We start from the raw sequence: 26004 nt of genomic DNA on the forward strand, positions 1-26004 counted from the left end.
GTAGAGCCAAGGCTTTGATTGGGAGCCAGGTGTGGGGGTTCAAGTTGGGTTTTGAAGGATGTATACAAGTCTGATGTGTTCTAGTACCTTCCCACAACAATGCTTACCATATTCTGGATATTGATAAAGATCTTCCAGGCTCCATAGCATCTCAGAAGACAGATGGTGTGCTGCTCACCCAGAGGAAGCAGAGCTCGGAGAGACTGGAGGGTCCTGACATCAAGGGCTCACGCCTGTAATCCCAGCTACTCAGGGGGCTGAGATCTGAGGGTTTCCTTCCAAAGCCAGTCCAGGCAGGAAAGTCCGGGAGACTCTGACCTCCAGTTAACCAGCAAAAATAAACTAGAAAGTGGAGCCGTGACTCAAGCGGTAGAGGGTCAGCCTTGAGCCATAAAGCTAAGGGATAGAGCTCAGGCCCTGAGTTCAAGCCCTAGTACTGACACAGGAAGAGAAGAAAGAGAAGAGAAGGGAATTGGAGGGGAGGGGGGAGCGGAGGGGAGGGGAGGGGAGGGGAGGGGAGGGGAGGGGAGGGAAGGGGAGGGGAGCCCGGGGGGCTCCCGGCCGCACCAGGCCGCTGCCCCTTCCCCACGCCGCGGCCACAGGGCCCTGGCTGGTGACTGGGCCCCGCTGGCTGCGCGGCCGAAGCGCAGGGCGCCCTTCCCCCTCTCCTCTCCCAGCTCGGCGTGATCTCATTTCTCCGATTATCGATCTGGCTCCCGCTCCTCCCCGTCCCTCCCTCCAGCCGCCCCGCCCGGCCCCGGCTTTGTTTCCTCGGCACCGGCTGGGCCTGGGTGGGGCGCCGAGGCCGGAGGCTGCTCCCCCCACACCTCCCGGCGACCGGGACACCCAGCCCCTCCGAGCAGGCTCTCTCCTCGGGGTTGGAGCCGAGACGCCCGTCCCAGAGGCCCTCGGGGCTCCCGCGGGCCCGGGGCGCAGAGGCCTCGGGGTTCAGACGAGGGGGCGCCAGGGAGGGGACCCCAGAAACGAGGGGGGAGGAGAGGCTTACAGGGCAGGGAAACTGAGGCCGACGAGGCTCGGCCTGGCTGGCTGGTCCCCCCCCCCACGCTGTGTGCCCGGGCCGCGATCCTCCCTCCCCAAGCCTCAGTTTCCTTTATTCGGGAGAGAGCAGGGCGCGATCCGGCGAGGGCTGACTTCAAGGTTAGGGGGCTCTCTCCGCCTCCGACCGCGCCCCCTGCCCCGCCCCCGGCCTCAGTTTCCCCTGTCCGCCCCCTTCCCCCGCCCCAGTTCCAGCCGGCCCTTTGGGGGAACTTGGGCAGAGTGGGGGGGGGGGTGTCGCGCTGGGTCCGGGGCTCGCAGCCTCCCCGCTTCCCCCGCGGGGCGGATCACCGGCCTCGGCCACGCGGGGCCCCGCCGGGCGCGCGGGTCCCAGGGGCGCAGCCCCCCGCGGCTGCGCGCGGGGCGGGGCGGTGACATCACCGGGCGGGGCGGGCGGGGCGGCCGGGCGCCGGGGCCGCCTCCGCGCCAGGCGCTCGCCGGGTCGGCTCGGTCCGGTCCGGTCCGGCGGCCGCGGCCATGACGCAGGGTCCGGGCGGGCGCGCGCCGCCCGCGCCGCCCGCGGCCCCCGAGCCCGAGGCGCCCACCACCTTCTGCGCGCTGCTGCCGCGCATGCCGCAGTGGAAGTTCGCGGCGCCCGCGGGGTTCCTGGGCCGCGGCCCGGCGGCGGCGGCGGCGCGCGCGGCGGGGGCGCCCGAGCCGCACCCCGAGCCCGCGGAGACCCCCGCGGGGGTCCCCGCCCTGGCCGCCGCCGTGCTGGGCGCCTGCGAGCCCCGCTGCGCCGCGCCCTGCCCGCTGCCCGCGCTCGGCCGCTGCCGGGCGGCGGGGGCGCGCGGGCCGCGGGGGGCGCGCGGGGCGGCCGGGGCCCCCGACGCCGCCGACGAGTGGGCGCGCAAGGGGGGCTTCATCCACAAGCCGGCGCACGGCTGGCTGCACCCCGACGCCAGGGTCCTGGGGCCCGGGGTCTCCTACATCGTGCGGGTGAGTGCGCCAGCGGGGAGGGGGGGAGGACGGGCCGGGCGACCCTCGGCTTGGTCCCCCTCCCCAGTCCCGGGGTCCCGCACCCCCAGATCCAGGTGGCCACCGCCCGCCTTTCCTCTTCTCCCCATCACCCGGGACCCCCACGCGCAGCCCGCGCTCCACAGCCGCCCCCCTCACCCCCCGCCCCCAGTGTGTGTGTGGGGGGGGGGTCGGGTTCCCACGGCGTCACGCGCGGAGGGGCGGGGAGAGGGCGGCGGGTGGGAGCGGGACACGCATGCGCAGGTGAAGGACACCCCCCCCCCACAACGCGCGGTTCCCAGAGGGAGAGTCAAGAGAAAGAGGACTCGGGTGGACCCCCAACCAGAAGCCCCCCCCCTCCCCGCGCAGGCCCGGCCCGGCGGGGCGCTGGAACCCCGGGATCCAAGCAGGCGAGCACAGGCGGGGCTCCCCACGTGCTTTTGTGTATGTCTGGTTTGTCATATTTTGTGCCAGGCTTGGGGCTTGAACTCAGGGCCAGGGCGCTGTGCCTGAGCGGGTCCGCGCTCAAGGCTAGCGCTCGACCACTGGAGCCACAGCTCCACTTCTGGCTTCTTGGCGGTTCACCGGAGATCAGAGTCTCTCAACGGACTTTCCTGCCTTGGGCTGGCTCCGAAACCAGGATCCTCAGATCTCAGCCTTCTCTGTAGTCAGGGATGACAGGCAATATGTGGTGTCTTTACCAGGGAGAGGAGGAAGTTTTACTCAGGGAACGATGTAGAGGTGGGAATGGACGAGAGCTCAACCCCAGACCCAGGAAAGATGGTGGGGAGCCCCCAGACATGGAGGCTCCCTGGAACGGTCAGAGAGCAAGCACCCTGCGCAGACCTGGAGCTGCCCTTGCGCCTCTCCAAGTGTGAGCATCCACTGCGGCTGTGCCAAGTGTTTAGTTTAGGAAACTTCTTTGCTGCCCCCTGGGGAAGTGATGGGCCATCCCTTTCTCCTTGGCTTTGACCTTGGATGTGGAAGTGTGTTCCTTTGAATGGAGCCACTTCCCAAGGCCAGTCAAACCTGGAGGTTTAGGACTAACTTGTGGCTACCAGGTCTGTGTGGGATGCTGGGATTGGAAGTCACCCCCAGAATTCACATACTCAAGTTGGGGTTCAGGGTTTTGGGTTAATATGAATGTGAGGCTTTGATCAATGGAGAGAATATTTAACATATGTGTACTGTCATGTACTGGTGATGCGGAGAACAAGAGAAAGAAGTGGCCCATGCTCTCAGGGAGGTTTTTGGGAGTTTTCCCTCCCTCTTTCCTTCCTTCCCTCCCTCCCTTCCTCCCTTCCTCTCTTCCTCCCTTCCTCCCCTTCTTCTTTCCTTCCATGCCAGTTCTGGGGCTTGAACTCAAGGCAGGATGCTCTCCCTGATTTTTATCTACTCAAAGCTGATCCACTACCACTTGACCCACACCTCCACTTCCAGCTTTTTGGTAAAGATGAGTCTCACAGACTTTCCTGCCTGGACTGGCTTTGAACTGTTATCCTCAGATCTCAGCCTCCTGAGTAGCTAGAATGGCTGGCTTGAGCCACTGGTGCCTAGGCTTTCTTTTTGTCTTTTTGAATGGCTCTCCCCACCAGGCTGGTTTGATTTCCCTCCTAGTTACAAAGTGGCAGCCATAGCGCCAGACACTGCTTTTGGGGACCCAGCATGTCCATGGGAAGAAAAGACTGCCTTTCCCTCCTCTTCCTTTTTGTTGTTTTTTTTTTTGTCAGTTGTGGGGCTTGAACTCTGGGCCTGGGCGCTGTCCCTCAGCTCTTCAGCTCAAGGCGAGCGCTCTACCACTTGAGCTACAGCGCCACTTCCGGTTTTCTGGTGGTTTATTGGAGATAGGAGTCTCATAGTCTTTCCTGCCCGGGCTGGCTTTGAACCACGATCCTCAGATCTCAGCCTCCTGAGTAGCTAGGATTACAGGCGTGAGCCACCAGCGCCTGGCTTCCTCCTCTTCCTTTTTGTAAGAGGTATCTCCTACACTGTGGTGGGGAAAACAGGGCTCACCAAAGAAGTTTCAGCCAATGAGAGCGGAGTGTGGCTTGCAGACCAGGGGCATTAGCACCTGCCTGTTCCCAGGTCCCTCCAAGGCTGTCTACTCCAGGTCTGGGGCAGGGTCCACAGGCCCCTTTGAAGTACTACCTGTCTGAGACATGGTTGGCATTTGGTGCATCTGAGCTCATGTATCTAACTGTCCATCCATCCACACACCCATCTACCCACCCATTATCCATTCATCCATCTGTCCATCCACCCCCATTGTCCAGCCATTCATCCATCTGTCCATCCATCTACATACCCACCTATCATTCATCTATCCGGCCTTCATCTATCTGCCGATCTATCCATCCATTAATCTCTATCCATTCACCCATTTACCCCATCAGCCATCCTTCCACCCATCCATACATCTATCCAATCAATCTGCCCATTCACCCAACCATCATCCATCCATCCATCCAACCATCATTCATCTATCCATTCATTTATCTACCAGTTCATCCATCCATTAATCTATCCATTCACCCATTTACCCCCATGATTCATCCATTTATCCATCTGTCCATCCACCCTTCCATCCATCTCATTCATACACCATTTCATCTAGCCACTCACTTATCCATCTTTCCATTCAACATTCACTAATCCACCCGTCCATCTGCTTATCCATCCATCCACACATCCGTTCATCCGTTTATCCATCTACCTGTCCACTCATCCACCCAGCCACCCAACTACCCATCATTTATTCATCCAACCATTTATTCATCTGTACACCCACTTACCATTTATGCATGTATTCATCCATCTGTCCACACATTCATCCCTTTATCCACCTGTTATCCACTCATTCATTTACCCACTCACTCTTCATCTGCCCATCTGATGATATATTCACTAATCCATCTGCTTATTCATCCATCCACCCATCCACACTTCTGTCCACCTACCTGTCATCCATTTATCCATCCATATGCCCATCCATCCATCCATCCATCCAACAGGTAAATCAGGTCCCTCCCTTCCTGAAATTCTTCCATGGCTCTTCAGCTTTCTCAGAAGGAACTCCTCCCCCTCTAGCCTCCCACCCCCATCCGCTCCTCTCTTTGCTGCTTGCTTCCTCTGTTCCACCTCCTCCACATGAGCTATGGTGGAGACCACATTGGCTCCTGCCTCTTGCCTGGTGCTTACTGTTTCCTTTCCTGGGCCTCACGTGCTGCCCTTTCCTCCTCGTTGTCACTGCCTGCATCTGTGAGCTTTTGCTCACATGGATTCCTGGGAGGGAAGCGCAGACACAGACACAGACACTTGCTTCTTGTGGTTCTGTAGTTGGCAAAGGCTGAGTGGTCTCCCTAGTCTTGCTTGTGTGGCAAGGTGCCAGCTGGTGTGAATCTCGTCATCCAGCGGCTAGCCTGGCAGCCTGGTGTGGTCGCAAGGTGCCCGGGTGCAGCAAGGGGCACAGCCAGGCGAGATGTCCTCCCAGGATGTATGACGTTCTCTGGCATCTCATTGGCAAAAGAGGTTGCACAGCCAACCTGAGGGCCGTTGAGAGGGGAGTGGCATGTGGCTGTTTTCACAATCCTCCATCAGCATCCAGGTCCTGTCTGGAGGCAGGGACCCTGCATGGGGCCCTGCAGTCCACTTACACTCATGCAAGCTCAATCTGAGTGTTCCTACCCCATGGTCCTCCTCCCCCTCTCACTGGAACACTCCCGTGCTATCCTGCAGCCTTACACCTTGCTACTTAAAACTGTCTTAGAAATGATGTCATATAAATACATAAACCTACTTGTTTCTACATGGGTGGTGGCTTGTGCCTGTAATCCTAGCCCCTCAGGAGGCTGAGATCTGAGGATTTTGGTTTGAAGCCAATCCAGGAAGGAAAGTTCATGAAACTCTTTATCTTTAGTTAACTACCAGAAAAGCCAGAAGGGGAGCTGTGGCTCAAATGGTAGATCTCCAGCCTTGAGGAAAAAGGCAAGTGAGTTTGAGGCCTTGGTTCAAGCCACAGTATTCACACACACACACACCCCACAACAAAAATCCCTGAGATCAAAATCACAAAGCAAGTTGAGCCTAATGAGTAGTACATGCTTGTCATCTTAATGCTTGGGAGACTAAAGCAGGACAATCACTTGAACCCTCAAGAGTTGGGGACCAGCCTAGGCAACCAGCAAGATTCCATTTCAAAAATAAAGGGCTGGGAAGGTGGCTCAGTGGTAGAGCGCTTGCCTTGCATGCCTGAGGCCCTGGGTTCGATTCCTCAGCACCACATAAGCAAAAAGACAAAAGCTGGAAGTGGCACTGTGGCTCAAGTGGTAGAGCGCTAGCCTTGAGCTGAGGACCTGAGGGACAGCACCCAGGCCCAGAGTTCAGGCCCCACAACCGGACACCAAAAAATAAATAATTAATTAATTAATTAATCAAGTGTTGGTGGCTCACGCCTGTCATCCTAGCTACTCAGGGGGCTGAGATCTGAGGATCACAGTTCAAAACCAGCTAGGGAAGGAGTCTTATCTCCAATTAGCCACCAAAAAAAGACAGAAGTAAGCTATGGCTCAAGCAGTAGAGCTCCAGCCTTGAACAAAAAAAGCAAGCAAGTGTTTAAGACCTTGAGTTCAAGTCCCAGGACGGTGTGCGCGCGCGCGCGCGCACACACACACACACACACACACACACACACGTAATAAGAAAATGACTAAAAATCATAAAAACAAAAATAGCCACGAATCTCTTTCCAGTATACAATTCAGTGGCATTTGGTACATGAGCAGAGTTGTGTAACTGCTACCCTCTACTTCAAGAACTTTATTTTTTTCTTTTAAGGCAGAATTCTTTCTTTCTTTCTTTCTTTCTTTCTTTCTTTCTTTCTTTCTTTCTTTCTTTCTTTCTTTATTATGGCTTACGGTTTCATGAGTATCTGTTCATCAGAGCAGGGAAGGGTGTAGCAGAACAGTGCAATTCTCATCATGGTAGACAGGAAGCAAGATAAAGGGCTATTTTCAGAATATTCCATCATCCTAAAGGAGATCTTGTCCCCATGAGCACCCCGTCTCACCAGCCCTGGGCACCCATGAGTCCACTTCCTGCTTCTGTATTTGCCTATTCTGGGCGTTCTGGAGGCCATATGGCTGCACATGCTCCCAGCCACCAGCCACATGGGGTTGGAAGAACGCCAGGGCAGTCAGGTTCTACCTTACTTGTTGCCCTCTGGGACATGAATCACCCTCCTGCAGAAATAGTTGTTAAAATAGGAGTCTGCAAGGAATGGTTTTGTGTGTGTGTGCACACACGTGTGCACCTGTGCGCGTGTGCGTGTGTGTGCGTGCACATGCGCTACTATGAGGACTTGAACGCAGGGCCTGAGTACTGTCCCTTAGCTTTTTCTGCTCAAAGTTGGCACTCTACCACTTGAGCCATAGTTCCACTTTCTGGCTTTAGTTTCATGGGTTTTCCTGCCCTGAGCTGACTTCAAATTGAAATCCTCAGATCTCAGCTTCCCGAGTAGCTGGGATTTACAGGCGTGAGCCACCGTGTTTGATTTATCAGCTGGAAGCTCTCTGTCCTAAACTGTCCTTCAGACTTTGTGCCTGGTCCCTGGATCCAGTGAACTGGATTGTCACATCCCTGTCCTTCCGGCCTGCCATGCCCACGTGGCTGGTGGTTATATGAACAACCACAGTAAGGCCACCACAGAGCCTCTGGTGACCTTGTAGTTGAGCGCTGGGATGGGGAGAGATCCAGCAGGTGGGAGAATGGAGCCTCAGTGGATACTGCATATGCAAAGGCCCTGAGGTAGAGGCTGGAATTGTCCAGGGAGGGAGGATGGGCCTATGGTGGCCTTGGGGAGGGGGAGCACCGTGGGTTCTTGGGTTGGGGCTCTTCCTGCTGACTTTCTCCTCTCTCCTCAGTACATGGGATGCATTGAAGTTCTTCGATCGATGCGCTCCCTGGATTTTACCACTCGGACCCAGGTGACCAGGTGAGACCCAGCTGGGGTGAAGCTTCGTGCAGGTGGCAGGTGGGTGGACGGATGACATTGCTATGTAGGGCGAGCACAGGCTTTGACACAGGCTGTGTCTGCATTTTTTTCTTCTCTCTCCTCATCTACTGTGCGTGGTAATTACCCTCCCTTCCCAGCCTCGGTTTCCCTCTGAAGGATGGAGCAGCTGCCTGCCTTGCAGAACCTGGTGTGACTTGGGGAGGGAGCTGGGAGCCACAGAGGCTGGCTTGTTTTCCGTGACTGCCAGGGTTATCCTGGAGGGGATGCAGAGAGGCAGGTGGAGCTCAGTGCTCCGAGCTGCCTGGGGTGGAACTGTGAGGGGGGGAAGCATAGCCAGGCCTTGCAGAACGGGATCCACACCTCTTTCGTTGGGAATTCATAGATTGCACTTGTTCTGGGTTTAAAAAATTACTTCATTGGGATCAACTCTCTCTCTCTCTCTCTCTCTCTTTTTGGGTCTGGTCATAGAGCCTGAACTCTGGGCCTGGGCGCTGTCCCTCAGCTCTTCAGCTCAAGGCTAGCACTCCACCACTTGAGCCACAGTGCCACTTCCGGCTTTTTTTTTCCTTTTTGCTTATGTGGTGCTGAGGAATCGAACCCAGGGCCTCAGGCATGCAATGCAAGCGCTCTACCACTGAGCCACCTTCCCAGCCCCCCTCTATCTTTTTCTTTCTTCTTTCTTGCTTTCTTTCTTTCTCTTTCCCCATGGGGCTTGAACTCAGGACCTGGGCACTGCCCCTGAGCTCTTTTGCTTAAGGCTAGCACCCTACCCACATCACCACTTCTGGTGTTTTAGTGGTTAATTGGAGATAAGAGTCTCACGACTTTCCTTCCCAGGCTGGTTTTGAACCAAGATTCTCAGATCTCAGTCTCCTGAGTGTCTAGGATTACAGACGTGAGCAACCAGTGCCTGGCTTGGCATCAATTTTCTTAATAGCTCAATCTCTATAGACTGTATAATATGATGACTTTTTTTTTTTTTTTTGGCAAGTGCTGGGGCTTGAACTCAGGGCCTGGGTACTATTCTTGAGCTTTTGTCCTTAAGGCTAGCACTCTACCAATTGAGCTACAGTTCCACTTCCAACTTTTTTGGGGGAGTTAAGTCTCACAGACTTCCTTGGCTGGGCTGAAGATTCCCTGCAACCTTCAGCTAGGGTTAAAGATGTGAGCCACTGGTGCCTGGCAAAATGATGGTTTTAAGTATTTCCATAAAGTTGCACAACTTCTGCCTAGAAGTTCTAGAACATTCCATCACTCCAAAGGAAATCCCATTCAGTTACCCTGACTTCCCTCCCTCTCCCGCCACAAATCCACTGCTTGTGTCTTGATCCACCTGTTCTGGATGTGTCCTGTCAGTGAAGCCACACACTAAATCTTAGTGTAGGTGTCTTATTTTGGGCAGACCCCCTAGGAGAGGAATTTCTGGGTTATAGGGTGATAGGTTTTACCCTTGTGTGGAAGCATGGATTGCTTCCTCAGTGGCTGCCCCATCTCTGGCCCCAGTCTTGGGTGGGTCTTTTTTTTTTTTCTTCCTTCCTTCCTTCCTCCCTCTCTCTCTCTCTTGCATTTTTTTTTTGTGTGTGCTAGTCCTGGGACTTAAACTCAGGGCCTGGCCACTGTCCCTGAGCTTTTTGTTCAAGGTTAGTACTCTACCACTTGAGCCACAGCACCACTTCTGGCTTTTTCTGTGTATGTGGTACTGAGGAATTGAACCCAGGGCTTCATGCATGCTAGGCAAGCACTCTGCCACAAAGCCACATTGCCAGCCCCTGGGTGGGTCATTTCTGACACTGTTTCTACTTATTTAGTTATTTAGTCAGTGTGGGGCTTGAACTTTGGGCCTTCGCGTTCTCTCTGCACTCTTCAGCTCAAGGCTAGCGCTCTACCACTTGAGCCATAGCACCACTTCTGGTTTTCTGGTGATTAATTGGAGATCAGAGCCTCATAGACTTCCCTGCCCTGGCTGGCTGTGAACTGCAATCTTCAGATCTCAGCCTCCTGAGTAGCTAGGATTACAGGCATGAGCCACCGTACCTGGCTGACCCCCCCCCCCCTCTCTGCGCCACTGGGCTTGAATTTAGGGCCTGGGCACTGTCCATTAGCACTTTCGCTGATGGCTAGTGCTGTACCACTTGAGCCACAGCTCCACTTCTAGCTTTTTTTAGTGGTTAATTGGAGATAAGGAGTCTGGATTTTCCTGCCCAGGGCGGCTTCAAACTCTAATCCTCAGATCTCAGCCTCCTGAGTAGCTCATTACACCTACATCTCTGAGGGCCTGTTTTGTGGCCACCCCCCTCCCCTCCTGTGACCCTATCATTCTGAACAGATCCTGCCTCCCAGGGACCAGCAGCTTTTCTGTTTCCTGTCCTAAAGAGGTTGGTTCCTGACCTCTCAGGGAGGCTCAGAGCCCAGGACCTCTATTTGTGGTGCCTGGCTCCCTGAGCCTGACCCTCTCTCAGGGATCCACAGCCACAGAGAAGGTAAAGGGAGCCAGGGTGTCAGGAGCTGAGGTTGGGGGCTAAAAGTAGGGCTAGTGTCCCTGCTGTCCCCGCCAGATGGCACCCCCATGTCGGAACCCATTTCTTCCCTATCCTTCTTCCCTTTAGACCCCAGCTCCCTCCTGAGCTCCTGCCTCTTCCCTGTGCCCCCCCCCCCAGTCCCTTCCTGTCTGAGCCTCTCCCCTTCAACTGCAGGGAAGCCATCAATCGGCTCCACGAGGCCGTGCCCGGCATCAGGGGCTCCTGGAAGAAGAAGGTGGGTGAGGCCTGAGGCCGGGCTGGTGGGTGCCTCCTGAGATCATGGTGGGGGGCAGCGTGGCCCCCCCAGGAGCCCCTTGTGGCTTCAGGCCAAGTTGTACCCCACACAAGCCTCTCACTGTGTGTCCCCCTCTCCTAGGCCCCCAACAAGGCACTGACTTCCATCCTGGGCAAGAGCAACCTGCGCTTCGCCGGCATGAGCATTTCTGTTAACATATCGGTGGATGGACTCAACCTTTCCGTGCCAGCCACGCGCCAGGTGGGTGTGGCTCGCCCTTGGCCCCTCCCCGGCCCCGCCCCGCCTCACTCCCCTTAGCCACGCCCTCAAGCCAGTCCTTAGCCTGGCCCCGCCCCAGCCCTGCCTCACTCCCCCTTAGCCACGCCCTCAACCTGGCCCCGCCCAAGCCACGCCCCTATCCCCGCCCCAACCAGTTCTGTCCTCAGCCCCGCCCCACCCTTGGCCACACTCCTACCCCCTCCCTTAGCGCTCATCTAACCCTGTGACTTGCCTGACCTGTAGAAGTATGTCACACCCAAGTGGAGCCCGGGTAGGTGCAGGCTTTATAGAGCATATGACATCAACCACAGACTTGTTCTGTATGTGTGTGCGCATGCACTTGTGGGTGCACACTAGTACTGAGGATTAAAGGGCCTTCCATTCTAGCTTAGCTGTTTTACTCAAGGTTAGTGTTCTACCATTTGAGTCACATTTCCACTTCCAGCTTTTTGCTGGTCAGTTGGACATAAGCGTCTCACAGGCTTTTCTGCATGGGCTGGCTTTGAACCTCAATTCTTAGATCTCAGCTTTCTGAGTAGCTAGGATCAGAGACATGAATCATTGGCGCCTGGCACCATCAACATGTTCTGAGAGCCCCTTTTAGAGCTAAGAGGACACCAGGCCCTGTCTGTCCACCCTGTCAGGACTCAGGGAAGAATCTCCTGGTCTGAGGTGGGTGGAAGCCAGGGGTACTGCCCAGCTTCATGCAGTGCTCAGGACCTGGCCTAGTATCCACAGTGTTGGCGTGGGGTGGGGGATGGGAGGGAGACAGGCTTCCAGTCTCTTGTGGGAGAAATAGAAAAATGGCAATTGAATAAGGGAATAATGATCAGTTCTGAGAGCATTGGTAGGCCAGTGGAGACCACACTGACGAGGAGGGGGCGTTTCTCATGGAAGAGGTCAGCCTGGGTCATGGAGAGGAGTTTGTCGTCTGTTCTGAGAGCAGGAGCAGGGACAGTTGATGGACAAGGCCAGTGGTACAGCCAATGGAATTGTATCAGCTAGTGAAGTAGGGGTGCATAACAAAACAGTTCCTACTGCAGCTGCAAGGTAGTGAGCATGCATTCAGCTGGAGGCTGATGGGTCTGTGCACATCCCTGACCTCTTGCCATCCCAGGTCTCAAGGCTGGGGCACAAGAGGGCATATACAACCACACCAGACACCCTGAGGCTGAGCTTTGATCAGCCCACAGATTCCTGTCAGAAATGTGCTTTGTTTTGCCCCATCTGTGGGAGGACTCGGTAGTCATGGGCTGAGTCCTGTCTCCCTGAGAAGCTGATAAGGCACATTGCCACGGGAGCCACTGGGGGTCAGTGAGTGAGCTCTGGGCCTTGAGGGCCTGTGGGGAGTTTCTTAGCTGGACCGTACTGCCTGTGTAGGGAGTGGAGTTTGGGAGGCTGGCGTCTTGCCTGCGCACATGAAAGGCTGTGGGTGCTGCTGTGTATTAGGCTGGAGAAGAGATGTGCTACAGTAAAGGCTACTGCAGCTTCCCAATCGCTCAGAAGGATATCCCGGGGCTTCCTGGAGGTAGGGAGGCTGGTACTAAGAGTGAAGGAGCGGGCTCCCAGTGGAGGCCTGAAGTGAAAGCCAGGAGGGGCAGCTGAAGAGGGCAGCGGGGACTGTAGGGAGGGGCTGGGGCTCAGCAGGCTGGTTCTGGATGTGTGAGACATAGACAGTGTGAAGGCTGGCATTAGATACTAGGCGGAGAGGCCAGGCTCCGGGCACAGCTGCGGCATGATGGACTATGCTGGAGGTTGCTGTGGGGCGCAGCATGAATGGCACTGACCCACAGTGCTGCAAACGGGCCACCAAGGATCTCTGTGGCCCCTTAGGGTTCTCAACAGGGGTATTGGGCCCTGGAGAGCCTCAAAGGTAACAGAGCTGATTAATAGCTGTTTTGTGGGGAGAAGGCCGGCCCAGTCCTTCCAAAGGACTGTGTAGGGACTCCAGAGACAGGTGGCAGATGAAGTGGGGGTATGCCAACAAATACAAATTGGTATGCAAACGAGCATGCAAATGAGCACGCAGATGCCACTGCCAGGAGATGGGAGCCTGGAATGTGTGTGTGTATCTGTGTGTATGTGTGCTCATCTGTGAATGTGTTCACTTGAATGTTTGTGTGTCTGTGCACCTGCCTCTGTGTGTGTGTGTGTATGTGTGTGTGTGTGTGTGTGTGTTGGGGTGTCACTGTGTCTCTGTCTCTGTGAGTTCAGGCAGGTGCACACATGAAGGTGTCTCCAGTGGGTGGTCTGTCCTGCTACACATGTGGCTGTGTGACCCAGTCTTGTCACACCCTCCTTAGGCCCCAGGGGTTTGGTGTTCTTGTGGGACAGCTGTGGTGGGTACCAGTTGGGGAGCATCTTCAGCCCCACATCCCTGCCCCAGCCATTCTCCCGCCCCCTGCGGCAGCCTGGTCTATTCCTCCTGTCCCCTCTCCCCGCTCTCCCGCCCTGCCCGCCTGTGACCTCGAGTGCCCCCTGCCGTCCCAGGTCATCGCCAGCCACCACATGCAGTCTATCTCCTTCGCGTCGGGCGGTGACACGGTAAGGCTGGGCAGGGACTGGGGAGGGGGTGAGGCCCTGTGCCCGCTGCCCTTCCAGCCTCGAGACCATCTCGCCTTCCCCAGACCCCACCTGCTCTGCCCGTGACCCCCACCCTTCCCACGGCTGGGGAGCAGGACCCGGACGGTGGCCCCACCCCGCTGACCCTCCCACCGGCCCTCTTCCCCAGGACATGGCGGATTACGTGGCCTATGTCGCCAAGGACCCTATTAACCAGAGAGGTGAGCCATGGCGGGAGGTCAGAGCTGAGGGCCCAGGCAATAGCCAGGGAGGGGGCGATGCCGTACAACGGTCACGGTGACCCCTGTCCCTGTCCCTCCAGCCTGTCACATCCTCGAGTGCTGTGAGGGCCTCGCCCAGAGTGTCATCAGCACCGTGGGCCAAGCCTTTGAGCTGCGCTTCAAGCAGTATCTGCACAGCCCCCCCAAGGCCATTGTGCCCCCCGAAAGGTAAATACACAGGACTCTGCTGGGCCAGGTGGCCAGCTCTGCCTTTCACCCATGGGCCTGGCTCTATCTGTCCCTCTTGGGTTCTGAGAATATCACCCACGGGAGGACCCCACCTTCTTCCCCTCCCTCTCTCCCACCTTCCCTCCTTCCATTTCTCCCCTCCCCTGCCCCAATGGTTGTAGGGCTTGAACTCAGAGCCTGATCCTGAGCAATTTTGCTCAAGGCTAGCACTCCATCACTTTGAGCCATAGCTCCACTTCTGGTTTTCTTGGTGGTTCATCGGAGATAAGAGTTTCAGTGATTTTTCTGCCTAGGCTGGCTTTGAACTGTGATCCTCAGATCTCAGCCTCCTGAGTAGCTAGGATTCTGGGTGTGAGCCACCAGCGTCCAGTCCCTCCCTCTATCTTTTCCTCCCTTTCTCCTTCCTTCCCTCCCAGATGAGTTCCAGAGCTCAGCCCTGGCTGTTGCTGCTCTGGGACCAGACAGTGAGCGTCACCAACCTCAAGGGCAAATTGTGTCCAGTTCGTCTCAAAATGTACATAAATGGATACACATGGCCGGGTGCCCGCAGAACTTTATTTATAGACACAGAAATTTAAATTTCAGATAACTTTACCCATGCTGCAACAACAACAAAGAATATTATCCTTTGGGCTTTTTCTCAGCCATTTGAAGTTTTAAGATTTGAAATCAGGGAACATACCTTTATAGCTTATAGCTGAGCAAGCACAGATGGCAGGTAGATTTGATCCTGGAACACTTGTGCCTCTCAGAAGTTCAGACTGTAGACAGGGGTGGTGGCACCTGCCTGTAATTCAAGCCATTCAGGAGACAGAAATCGAGAGGATCGTAATTTGTGACCATCAGAAGTTATTGAGACCCCATCTCATCAACCAGATGAGAATGGTGGTATAATTCCAACTATTCAGGAGGTATAAATAGGAGGACCATGGTCTGAGGCCATTTGGGACAAAAACATGAGACTCTTATCTGAAAAAGAAAAGCCAAAAAAGGGCTGGAGGTATAGTTTACATGATAGAGCACTTGTGTGGCAAGTGCAAGGTCCTGAGTTCAAACCTCAGTGCTGCCAAAAGGAAAAGAACATAACTTCATTAATTTATGGGGTGGGCATTGGAGGTTGTTTGTGGTGAGGTTGGCATCCAGGGCAGCATGGGCATGTCTGTCCCCTCACGTGAGCTGGGGGCGTCCCTGGGTTTCCCTTGCTGGTGGTGGCTCCTGCTGCTTGTCCCCTGTGTGGTTCTTGGTGAGCCAGGTGCTGGTGGCTCATACCTGTAATCTCAGTTACTCAGGAGCCTGAGATCTGAGCAGTGAGATTCAAAACCAACCCGGGCTTCAAGACTCTTATCTCCAGTTAACCAGCAAAAAGAAGTGTATGTATGACTCAAGTGATAGGGTTCTAGCCTTGAGGGGGAAAGCTAAGGGGCAATGCCGAGGCCATGAGTTCAAGCCCCAGTATTGGAACACACACACACACATGTCCCATGGACTTTTTAGCCCAGGCTAGCTTCAAATTTTGCCCCTCAGATCTCAGCCTTCTGAGATTACAGGCGTGAGCCACAGCACCCAGCTAGCCCAGGTGTTGTCATTGACATTTTCTCGGGGAGCAGGTAATACTGACGGGTGGAGAACCAGATGGGGACTTGAGTGTCCTCACCCCTGATGCCTTGTTCTGTCTCCCCAGGCTGACCGGGCTGGAGGAGTCAGCTTGGGGGGACGAGGAAGAGTCTTCAGAACACAACTACTATAATAGCATCCCGGGAAAGGAGCCGCCCCTGGGCGGCTTGGTGGACTCCAGGCTGGCTGTCACCCAGCCCTGTGCGCTGGCAGCCCTCGGGGCCCTCGGACAGGTCAGCCTCTGCTGTCCCCGTGAAGGGACGGGGCCCGGGGCCGCTCTTGACATGGCCGCTAGGGGCTGGACCCCGGGTGTGACTGGGGTGAGGGTGTTACAGAGCATGAGTGGCACTGGTTGTGGGCGTGAGGTGGTGCGGGGGAGGACCCACTGTCAGGAAGAGACAGCCAGGGCTGCAGCCACCACCAGGGGGCAGCACGGAGGCCAGATGTCCTGAGAGCCAGGTGGGGAGCAGTCCCCAGACTATTTGAGGGTGCAGTGGCGGGGGTGCAGGCTGGGAAAGGGGCTTGCACACTCCCAGGGGTACCCACGCTTCTTTTTCAGGGAGTCTCTCCTGTGCGAAGAGATGCCCGTGGCCTGCAGTGGGACCTGGGTGTGTCTGGTCCAGGTAGGCCCTCCCTAGCCCCCTCTCTCTCGCCCATGGGGGAATTGGGCCCTCTCCTGTCCCCACTTGTTTTCTCGGCTCACCCCCAAGGCTGCTCTTTCTCTCGCTCTTTCTGTTCCGGTTGAGCCATCCATTCTGTTCCCTGTACTGGTGGAGCTGTTGCATTTGGGGGTCAGATCCTGCAAGGTTCGAAGCTGGGGAGTCCTGCCCGTGTCTTGCATCTGCCGCCCCACCCCCACTCCCACACTTTTTTTCTTTTCTCCTCCTCTTCCTCCTTGTCTTTTTCTGCTTATTTTTCAAGTAGGCCCCCAGGGATTGGCCTCAGACTACCATGCTTCCAGATATGCCTTCTGTGTAGCTCAGATGACAGTGGCACACCACCATACCCAGCCTCTTTGTTTTGATATGGAGTTTTCATCCAACTGTGCACTTTGTGCCTGGGTGGATCTCAAACCAAGAACCTCCTGACCTCCATCTCTGAAGTAGCTGGGATTAAAGGCGTGAGCCACCATGCCCATACTCCCAGGCACGGTAGATGCCCTGTCCTTTGCCACAACGGCATGGTATTTCTCCATATAAATTTCCCTGTGTGGAGTCCAGGTGTTTGCTGTGACAGGTAGACCCACAAGCAGGTACGGGTTTTCAGTCAAGGGCTGTGTGCTCACCCTAGGTGAGCAACCACTCCTGTCAGCTTGGTAAATCACACAGTGTGCTCCCCGGCCTGCCTTCCAGGGGCTGCCAGCTTCTATGCCAGCAGCTGCCCCAGTGTCCTGTCCTATAGAAGAATGTGAGGCTCAGCCTGCCAGCCCATGTCTGGGGCAGGTCTATATTTCATTTCTGATGTTTAACAAACGGGTGTCCAAGGAGATTTTTGACACTTGTGGATGTGTGTCCTGTCCAGCCGTGGTCACTGGTGGGGTCTCGTGTGGCACTGCCGATTCTCCCCCTCATCATGTGTCACCGGGACGTAGGCTCAGCCAGCCCCTTCTAATAGCTCTGACCAAGAACTCCTGCCAACACATCAGAACCTTAGCTCCAGCATCTGGGAATTCTTGCACCTGTCTGCCCCATAGTCTGCTTCCTTTCCCCATATAGTTCTAAGAGGAGCTCCTCTTGGAAGATGGCAAGACTGGGTTTGAACCCCTCTACTCCCAACAACCATCCAGATCATTCTAGTTGCTGTTCTCATGCCTTGTCCTCCCTCCCTCTCTCCCTCTCTTCTTCTCTTCCTCCATCCTTTTTTCCCTCCCTCCCTCCCTCCCTCCCTCCCTCCCTCCCTTCCTTCCTTCCTTCCTTCTTTTCCTTCCTTCCTTCCTTCCTTCCTTCTTTTCCTTCCTTCCTTCCTTCCTTCTTTCTTTCTTTCTTTTTTTTTTTTTGGCCAGTCCTGGGGCTTGAACTCAGGGCCTGGGCACTGTCCCTGAGCTTTTGTTCAAGGCTAGCACTCTACCACGTTGAGCCACAGCACCACTTCCAGCTTTTTCTGTTTATGTGGTACTGAGGAATCGAACCTAGGGCTTCGTGCATGCTAGGCAAGCACTACCACTAAGTCATAGTCCCAGCCCTCTCTTCCTTCTTTTGAGACTAGGTCTGGCTATGTTGCCTATCCTGGAACTTGAGCTTCCCCTGCCTCAGGCTCCCAAGTGCCGGGATTATAGGCATGGTCACAAGGGCTGGGTCTCACTATTTAACAAGTGCTCTCCCTGTTTTACAGAGGCACAGAGATGTTGGGTAATTTGCTGCGTCAGTGGTAGAGCTGGGGTGGGAATCAACATCCCTGGAGGTTAATGATACAATTCCACACAGCAGAGACAAAACCACAGGCCTTGGGCTGGCTGGGTTCTGACTGTGACTTTCCTGCCCAGCAATAGGTTCTGGAAGAATATACCCAAGATGCTCTGCTGACTCCTTTCCTTCCTTCCTTCCTTCCTTCCTTCCTTCCTTCCTTCCCCTCCTCCTCCTCCTCCTCCTCCTGCTGCTGCTGCTGCTCCTCTTCCTCGTCCTCCTCCTTCTCCTCCTCCTCCTCCTCCTCCTCCTCCTCCTCCTCCTCCTCCTCCTGCTGCTCCTTCTCCTCCTCCTCCACCTCCTTTTCTTTATGCTGGTACTGGAGTTGAACTGAGGGCCTGGGCTCTCTCCCTTAGTTTTTTTTTTTTTTTTTGGGTCCGGTCGTGGGGCTAGAACTCTGGGCCTGGGCGCTGTCCCTCAGCTCTTCAGCTCAAGGCTAGCGCTCTACCACTTGAGCCACAGCACCACTTCCGGCTTTTTTCTTTTTGCTTATGAGGTACTGAGGAATCGAACCCAGGGCCTCATGCATGCAAGGTGAGCGCTCTACCATTGAGCCGCCTTCCCAGCCCTCCCTTAGTTTTTTTTTTGCTCAAGGCTGGCACTCTACTACTTGAACCACAACTCTACTTCCATTTTTTTTTCTGGTTAACTATAAATAAGAGTCTCACAGATTTTTTTTTCTACCAAGGCTGGCCTTAAACTGTGATCTTCAGATCTCAGCCTCCTGAGTAGCTAGGATTACAGGTATGAGCCACTGGCACCCAACTTCCAGCCTTCTCAAGATAGAAAACTGCAGATTTGGGTCTGGGAAGGTGGCTCAGCGGTAGAGCGCTTGCCTTGCACGCATGAGGCCCTGGGTTCAATTCCTCAGCACCACATAAGCAGAAAAAGCTGGAAGTGGCGCTGTGGCTCTAGTGGTAGAGTGCTCTTGAGCTGAAGAGCTGAGGGACAGCGCCCAGGCCCAGAGTTCAGGCCCACGACCAGACCCAAAAAAAAAAAAAAAAAACGGGCTGAGAAGGTGGCTCAGTGGTAGAGCGCTTGCCTTGCATGCTCGAGGCCCTGGGTTCGATTCCTCAGCACCACATAAGCAAAAAGAAAAAAGCCGGAAGTGGTGCTGTGGCTCAAGTGGTAGAGCGAGCTAAGAGCTGAGGGACAGCGCCCAGGCCCAGAGTTCTAGCCCCACGATGGGACCCAAAAAAAAAAATAAAACAAAAAACTGCAGATTCAATTCCTCCCAATGCCTTTTCTCACCCATCAGATAAGCAGAAGTCAGTCTGGTGGTCCAGGGGCCTGAGGGTGAGGGGACAGTGCGCCCCTGCCTGTCACGCGGGCCCCTGGGCAAGGGCCCTACAGAGAGACTCTCAAGGGTCCTTGTGAAGCATTTGTGGCTTCTGAACCATGTGGATGCATTATGCATTGAGAAATAGAATTAAAAAGAAGAGAGGCAAGTCAGTTCTAAAATAGAGCAGACAGAGGGTGGACCCAACAAAGCCTCGCTGATAATATAATTACAGGGTGGCAGAGCTGCTGCTGTTACTGCTTAAATGTGGGCATTGAACGTAAACATCTGAGCCCGCTTCCTGCGGGCACCTCCGGCCTCCCGCCTGCGGATGGCTGGCCTGGAGCTGCCCCTCTCTGTGTCAACATGGGGGGGGGTCCCCCAGCCCCCACCTGGGAGCATCCTCCACTTGTGTCCCAAGCTGGGGGCCCTGTGGATTTTCAGTGCTGATGGGAGAGGGCTCATCGTGGTGTTCCAGAGGGGACTTGCATGAAATTCCTGCATCTTGCCCATTTGGAGCCACACAGGAAGGTTCTGGTGTTCCTACTCCCCTGCCCGGAGTCTTGTCCCTGACCCCATGGCCTTCCTCGCTCCCCAGCCCCGCCTGGGGATGGCTATGTGCAGGCAGATGCCAGGGGACCACGGGACTACGAGGAACACCTGTATGTCAACACCCAGGGGTTGGATGCCCCAGAGCTTGAGGACTCTTTGCCACCTGAGGACAGTCCCAAGAAGGACCTGTTTGATATGCGTAAGTTTGTCCTATTACCCCCCTGCAGCCTAAGGTAGGGGGGAGGGATATGTGAGGGGAGTCCACAAGAGACTAGGGGAGCCCAGACTTACTTCCTGTGGGCCACAGCCTGATGGGGGAGGCCTCCCTACTGACTTCCTTATCTGATGAGGGAGGCTGAATCCTCTCCTTGATGGAGGATCCCAGAGAGCTGCTTGTGTGGACATTCCCTAAGCAAGCCACTGCTTCCCATTGGCTGAGTAAGGGGATGGTGTGTGTCCCTCAGCCAATCTCCAGTCAGGAGGATGCAGCACGTGTGTGGATTAGCCAAGCCAGTGCTCTTTGCCCCCAGCATGGTCATTCCTCAGCCAATCCCCAGCCAGGAAGACAGCATCTGTGTGAGGATTGACCAACCCCTAGTCCAGAGGACAGGATGGCATGTGCTGATTGGCTAGGCTGCTTGTGGGCTTGGTTGGTGGCCTGGGGTTGGAAGTCAGGTTCTGTGTGAGCCAGGGCTGTAGCCGAGGAGTGTAAGGGTTGGCGACTGGATGGCAGATCTGTGCCACCTGCCTCCATGGGTGGTGAGGTCCTGTGACTTGGAGGGGGGCAACGTTCAGTATTTCCCTGGCACTTTGGCAGTCTGTAGGAAGCTCAGAGCAGAAAGAGCACTCCACTAAGTTAGGATGGGAAATGTCTGCTTGTCACCTGCCACAATGGTGTGTGCTGAGGTCCTGCCACAGCAAGGAGCCATGTGACAGGCTCACATGTGGGCAGGCCAGGGTGACAAGAAAACGTAATGTGTGCGAGCTTCCAAGGAAAGAAATGCTGGCAGGGGAAGGCAGACGGAAGTGGGCATGAGCTGCATTGGGCGTGCCCTAATGGGCATGGGGCTGCATAGGCTAGTCCCCGTGTCATGCGGGTGGGCGTGGCTCCAGAGTGGGTGTGGCTGCATGTGGGCGTGTCCTACATGGACCTTGTTCTCAGATGGCGTCCTGACAAGGGTGTTCCCCAAGTGGAGAATGGGGGATGGTGGGGGAGTAGTAGCCACCCGGTGGGCGGGGCCCAATTGGAAGAGCACCTGCTTAACAAGGGCAAGGCTGCACACCCCTGCCTCCCCCACCCTCCTGTTCCTCCCCGCCCCCCGCAGGCCCCTTTGAGGATGCCCTGAAGTTGCACGAGTGCTCGGTGGCGTCGGGCGTGGCGGCAACCCCACTCTCCCTGGAGGACCAGTGGCCCAGCCCCCCGACCCGTCGGGCTCCTATAGCCCCAACAGAGGAGCAACTGAGGCAGGAGCCCTGGTACCACGGCCGCATGAGCCGCAGGGCGGCTGAGAAGCTGCTCCGAGCAGACGGGGACTTCCTTGTGCGAGACAGTGTCACCAACCCGGGGCAGTATGTCCTCACCGGCATGCAAGCCGGGCAGCCCAAGCACCTGCTGCTGGTGGACCCTGAGGGTGTGGTAAGATGGGGGGTGGCTTGGAGGGGGGCAGGGAGGGGACAGGCTGCCAGGGCCCAATGCCAGGGTCCAGGGAGCATTTTCCAGCTCCCGTAGAATTGCAAAGTATTTTCCAGTGTTCAAAGGAGTACTCAGTCTGCAGAGCATTTGGGGTTTACAGAAACATTTCTAATCTTAAGGCCTTTTCAGGTTCACCAAGCTCCGAATTTCCCCCGCTCATCAGCAGATGCATGGCACTGGATGTTTGACTTTAAAATGTGGCCAGGCCCCAGTGGTTCCCTTTTTTTTTTCTTTTTCTGGTCTGAGACAGACTCAAACTCAGTGTCTGACGCTTTCTCTCATTGGCTGACGCTCTACCACCTGAGCCACATCTCCAGCTCCACCAGTGGTTCCCGTCTGTAATCCTAGCTACTCAGAAGGCTATGATCTGGAGGATCTGTGGTTCAGGAAAGTCCATGAGACTCATCACCAAAGAACCAGCAAAATGTAGGGCTGGAGGTGTGACTCAAGTGGCAGAGTACCAGCCTAGCAAGCAAACTGAGTGGGAAAAAAATTTTTTTTAAAGAAAAAGGAAAGAGAAAGTATCCATTGTCTATTTTGACACCTCTGGGATCTTTTTTTTGTACTGAGATTTGAACTCAGCCTGTGCTAGCTAGGCAGGAATGCTGCCTTGAGCCTCACCCTCAGCCTTTTTTGCTTCAGGCATTTTTCAGTCAGGTAGGGTGTCTGCCTTTGCCTAGGGCTGCCCATAGACCTCAGTCCTTCTACCTGAGGCCTAGGATAGCTGGGATTACAGGTGTGAGCCATCATTTCCAGTTCATTGATTGAGATGGAGTCTCAGGTTTGTTGGTTCTTTTTTTTTTTTTTATTGTGAAAATACTGTACAGAGGGATTACAATTACTTGGGCGAGATAATGAGTACATTTCTTATCAAGCCTCCTCCTTTGTTTCCCCTTCCCATCCCTTCCCATCCTCCCCCCTGTTAGTTCTTTTTGTACTGGTACTGGGGCTTGAATTTAGGACCTGGGCACTGTCCCTTAGCTTTTTCATTCAAGGCTGGTGCTTTACCATTGAGCCACAGCTTTACTTCCAGTTTTTTTTGCTAGTTAATTGGAGATAAGAGTCTCTCACATTGTCTCCCTAGATTGGCTCTGAACCTTAATTCTCAGATCTCAGCCTCTTGTAGCTGGGATTATAGGCCTGAGCCACCAGTCTTAGCTCCAAGGAGGTGTGTGTGTGTGTGTGTGTGTGTGTGTGTGTGTGTGTGTGTGTGTGTGTGTGTGTGTGTGTGTGTGTGGCTTGAACTCAGGGCCTGGGTACTGTCCCTGAGCTTTTTTCATTCAAGGCTGGTGCTCTGCTACTTGAGCCACAGCTCAACTTCTGGCTTTTTAGTGGTGTGTGTGTGTGTGTGTGTGTGTGTGTGTGTGTGTGTGTGTGTGTGTGTGTGTGTGTGTGTGTGTGTGTGTGTGTGTGTGTGTGTGTGTGTCTTGAACTCAGGGCCTAGGTACTGTCCCTGAGCTTTTTTCATTCAAGGCTGGTGCTCTGCTACTTGAGCCACAGCTCAACTTCTGGCTTTTTAGTGGTCGATTGGAGATAAGAGTCTCACAGACTTTCCTGCCCCAGCTGGCTTCAAACTTCCATCCTCAGATCTGTCTCCTGAGTAGATACATTTGCCATGGGTGCCTACCAACTTTTTCTTTTGGCACGCTGTCCTTGAGATTCTTTTGTTCAAGGTTGGCGCTCTGCCACTTGAGTCACAATGCATGCCACTTCTGGCTTTTTCTGAGTAGTTTGTTGAGTCTCATGGCCTTCCCTGCCCAGGCTGGCTTCAAACCACGATCCTCAGGTCTCAAACTCCTGAGTAGCTGGGGTTGTTGCAGGCATGCCCCACCAGCACCCAGATTTTTTTTTTTTTTTATAAAGTTTCTCTCTGGGGCTTAGGCTGGACTGGAACTTGTGGTCTTCCTGCCTCAGCATTCTGAATGTTGGGATTGCAGGCATATGCTCCCTTGCCTCCTGGCCCATGGTGTTGGATCTGAGGCTAATTGGAGCCCTCCTACTCTGACTTTAGTCCTGTGGAGGGCGGTGGGAGCAGGCCTTGCTCAGCAGTGCCGTGGGCCGAGGCCTCCCTCTGGGAGGAGCTCCGGGGTGGGGCGGTACTGATGCTGAGGCCTCCAATCCCACAGGTGCGGACGAAGGATGTCCTGTTTGAGAGCATTAGTCACCTCATCGACTACCACCTCCAGAACGGACAGCCCATCGTAGCTGCAGAGAGCGAGCTGCACCTGCGCGGCATGGTCTCACGGGAGCCCTGAGTCAGGTGGGTATTGGGTGCCAGCCTGGGTACATGCTTTTGCCCATGTATAGATTTCTTCTGATGTTTAAAAACCAGGACCTCATTTTTTTTTTTTTTTGCTTAGCTCTTTTTCCCCTCAAGGCTGGTGCTCTACCATTTAAGCCACAGCTCAACGTCTGGCTTTTTGGTGATTAATTAGAGATAAGGGTATCCTACACTCCTCCTCCTGCCGCCCCTCCCCCCTTGCCTGGGCTGGCTTGGAATCAGGATTCTCAGATCTGAGCCTCCTGAGTAGCTAGGGTTACAGTTGTGAGCCAGCGGCCTCTGGCCCAGGAGCCTTCTTGTTGACAGGAAGCAGGGGTATGGCTGGGACCTGAACCCACATCTGTAGCTGTGGTCACGGTGACCCTGATCTCATCTTCCCATCAGCCCACAGGTCGCCGTCCTCAGCCTGACTCCTGTCCCTGTTGAGTCTTAACGTCTCTCAGCCTTTCTCTCCGACCCCCATCAGCCCAGAACTGCTGGAATCAGAACTGCCACCATCTCGCCTTTCTCGCATGAGCTTGGGGAATCTTTCTCCCATCATCTGCCTGGGCTGGAAACGGGGAAGGGCCCTGCCCCCCCACCTGTGCTGGAGAGAGGGTGCTCATACCAAAGACACTGACCTCCTCGCCTTTAACGAAGATACACGCACAGACCGCCTCTGCGTGGAGCCCTGGCCTCTGGTATCTGATGGGGCAGAGAAGGGGGCTCTCTGTCCCCCTCTAGGCCCCCAGCTGGATTCAGGTTGTCCCCTGAAACAGAAGGTCCCAGGCCTGTGTGGACGCGGATTTCTTCCCAAGCTGGGCTCCCATTTTCCTACCAGAGACACTGGGTGCACCATTGTTTTGGGGGGAGATATTATGGTGCTTTGGGGTCTTCATCTAAGGCATGTGCTGACCTTGGCCTACGGGAGGGAGGGCGGAGGGGGCCTTGTGGCTCACCTACCAGGTCAGGGAGACATCCAGGTGAGTTGATGCGGCCAGTTGTGAGGTTCGCTTCCCCTCCCCTCCCCCCTCTGAATAGGAGGGGAGCCGGGCATGGCGGTGCCACCAGCTGTCTGCTCTGCCCCCCAGCTGTTACTGCAGCCTGGACATTGGACTCTGTTTGTAATTAAACCTGGAATGACCCAACACCGAGTGCCAGCCACCTGTATACTCAGGGTCCTGGCAGGGCTGGGGGATGGGTTCCATGGGTAGAATGAGGTTCCTGAGAGGGCAGCTAAGGAGGGGGCTCAGGAGTCCCCGATTGTCCTCAGGGGCCGACTGGAGGAGGAGAAGGCGGGTTGGGATCTGGGGTGAGAGGAGAGCCCTGGAAGTGGCCTTCCCTCCAGAATCCTGACACCATGCCTTTGATTTTTATTGCCAGATAAATTGGGTTTCTGCTTTTCTGTCCAATGTTCTGACTCCTCCTCACAGACACCTAGCTTATCTCCAACATCTTGTAGCCCCTCTCCCCCCCACCCCCCAGACTTCCACACTTTCTTCCCCTGCCAGCTGCTGGTGACTCATGCCTGTCATCCTTGCTATTCAGGAGATGGAGAGCTGAGGATTATGGTTCAAGCTAGCCTAGGTAGAAAAGTCTATGGGACTTTAATATCCTATTAACCAACAAAAATCTGGAAGTGGAGGCATTGCTCAAGTGGTAGAGCTCCAGCCTTGAGTAAAAAAGCTTAGGGACAGCACTCATTGTGACCCCTCCAACCATTGACCCATCCACTCACCCACCCACCCACCCACCCATCCATCCATCCATCCATCCATCCATCCATGCACCCTTCCATCCATTCATCCACACATCTGCCCATCTGCCCAGCCACCCATCCATCCATCCATCAATCCATACACACACACACACACACAAACACACACACACACACACACACACACATCCACCCACTAACATACCCATCCATCCATCAATCCATCCATTCAGCCATCTACCCACCCTTCCATCTATCTACCCACCCACCCATCCATCCACCCATCTATACGTATGTCCATCTTTTAATCCACCCAACATCCTTTAGCATCCTGAACACCTTCTGGTAAACAACAGGGACACAAAAGTGCCCAGTCAGACTTTTCCTTGTGGTACTCAT

At 55.1% G+C, this 26004-nt stretch overlaps 1 protein-coding gene across 1 annotated transcript; it reads left to right on the forward strand.

Moving 5' to 3' along the window:
* The first annotated feature begins 1533 nt into the window (after window positions 1–1533).
* Window positions 1534–25026, forward strand: Shc2 (SHC adaptor protein 2). The gene is made up of 13 exons (XM_042697225.1): window positions 1534–1995; window positions 7932–8002; window positions 10717–10777; window positions 10919–11038; window positions 13547–13600; window positions 13788–13839; window positions 13941–14067; window positions 15770–15935; window positions 16262–16325; window positions 19982–20134; window positions 21261–21571; window positions 23755–23888; window positions 24294–25026. Exons 1-12 carry the CDS (start codon window positions 1534–1536, stop codon window positions 23881–23883), a joined length of 1770 nt encoding a protein of 589 aa, XP_042553159.1. The 3' UTR covers window positions 23884–23888; window positions 24294–25026.
* The last annotated feature ends 978 nt before the right edge of the window (window positions 25027–26004 follow it).

The sequence above is a fragment of the Dipodomys spectabilis genome, unplaced genomic scaffold, assembly GCF_019054845.1.
Source record: "Dipodomys spectabilis isolate Male_0828 unplaced genomic scaffold, ASM1905484v1 ptg000215l, whole genome shotgun sequence".
NCBI lineage: Eukaryota > Metazoa > Chordata > Mammalia > Rodentia > Heteromyidae > Dipodomys > Dipodomys spectabilis.

Coding starts and splice junctions, on each gene's coding strand:
- Shc2 (XM_042697225.1), top strand. CDS start 1,534: ATGACGCAGGGTCCGGGCGGGCGCGCGCCGCCCGCGCCGCCCGCGGCC. Junction 15,936..16,261: donor CCCTCGGGGCCCTCGGACAG/GTCAGCCTCTGC, acceptor CTTCTTTTTCAG/GGAGTCTCTCCTGTGCGAAG. Junction 21,572..23,754: donor TGGTGGACCCTGAGGGTGTG/GTAAGATGGGGG, acceptor CCAATCCCACAG/GTGCGGACGAAGGATGTCCT.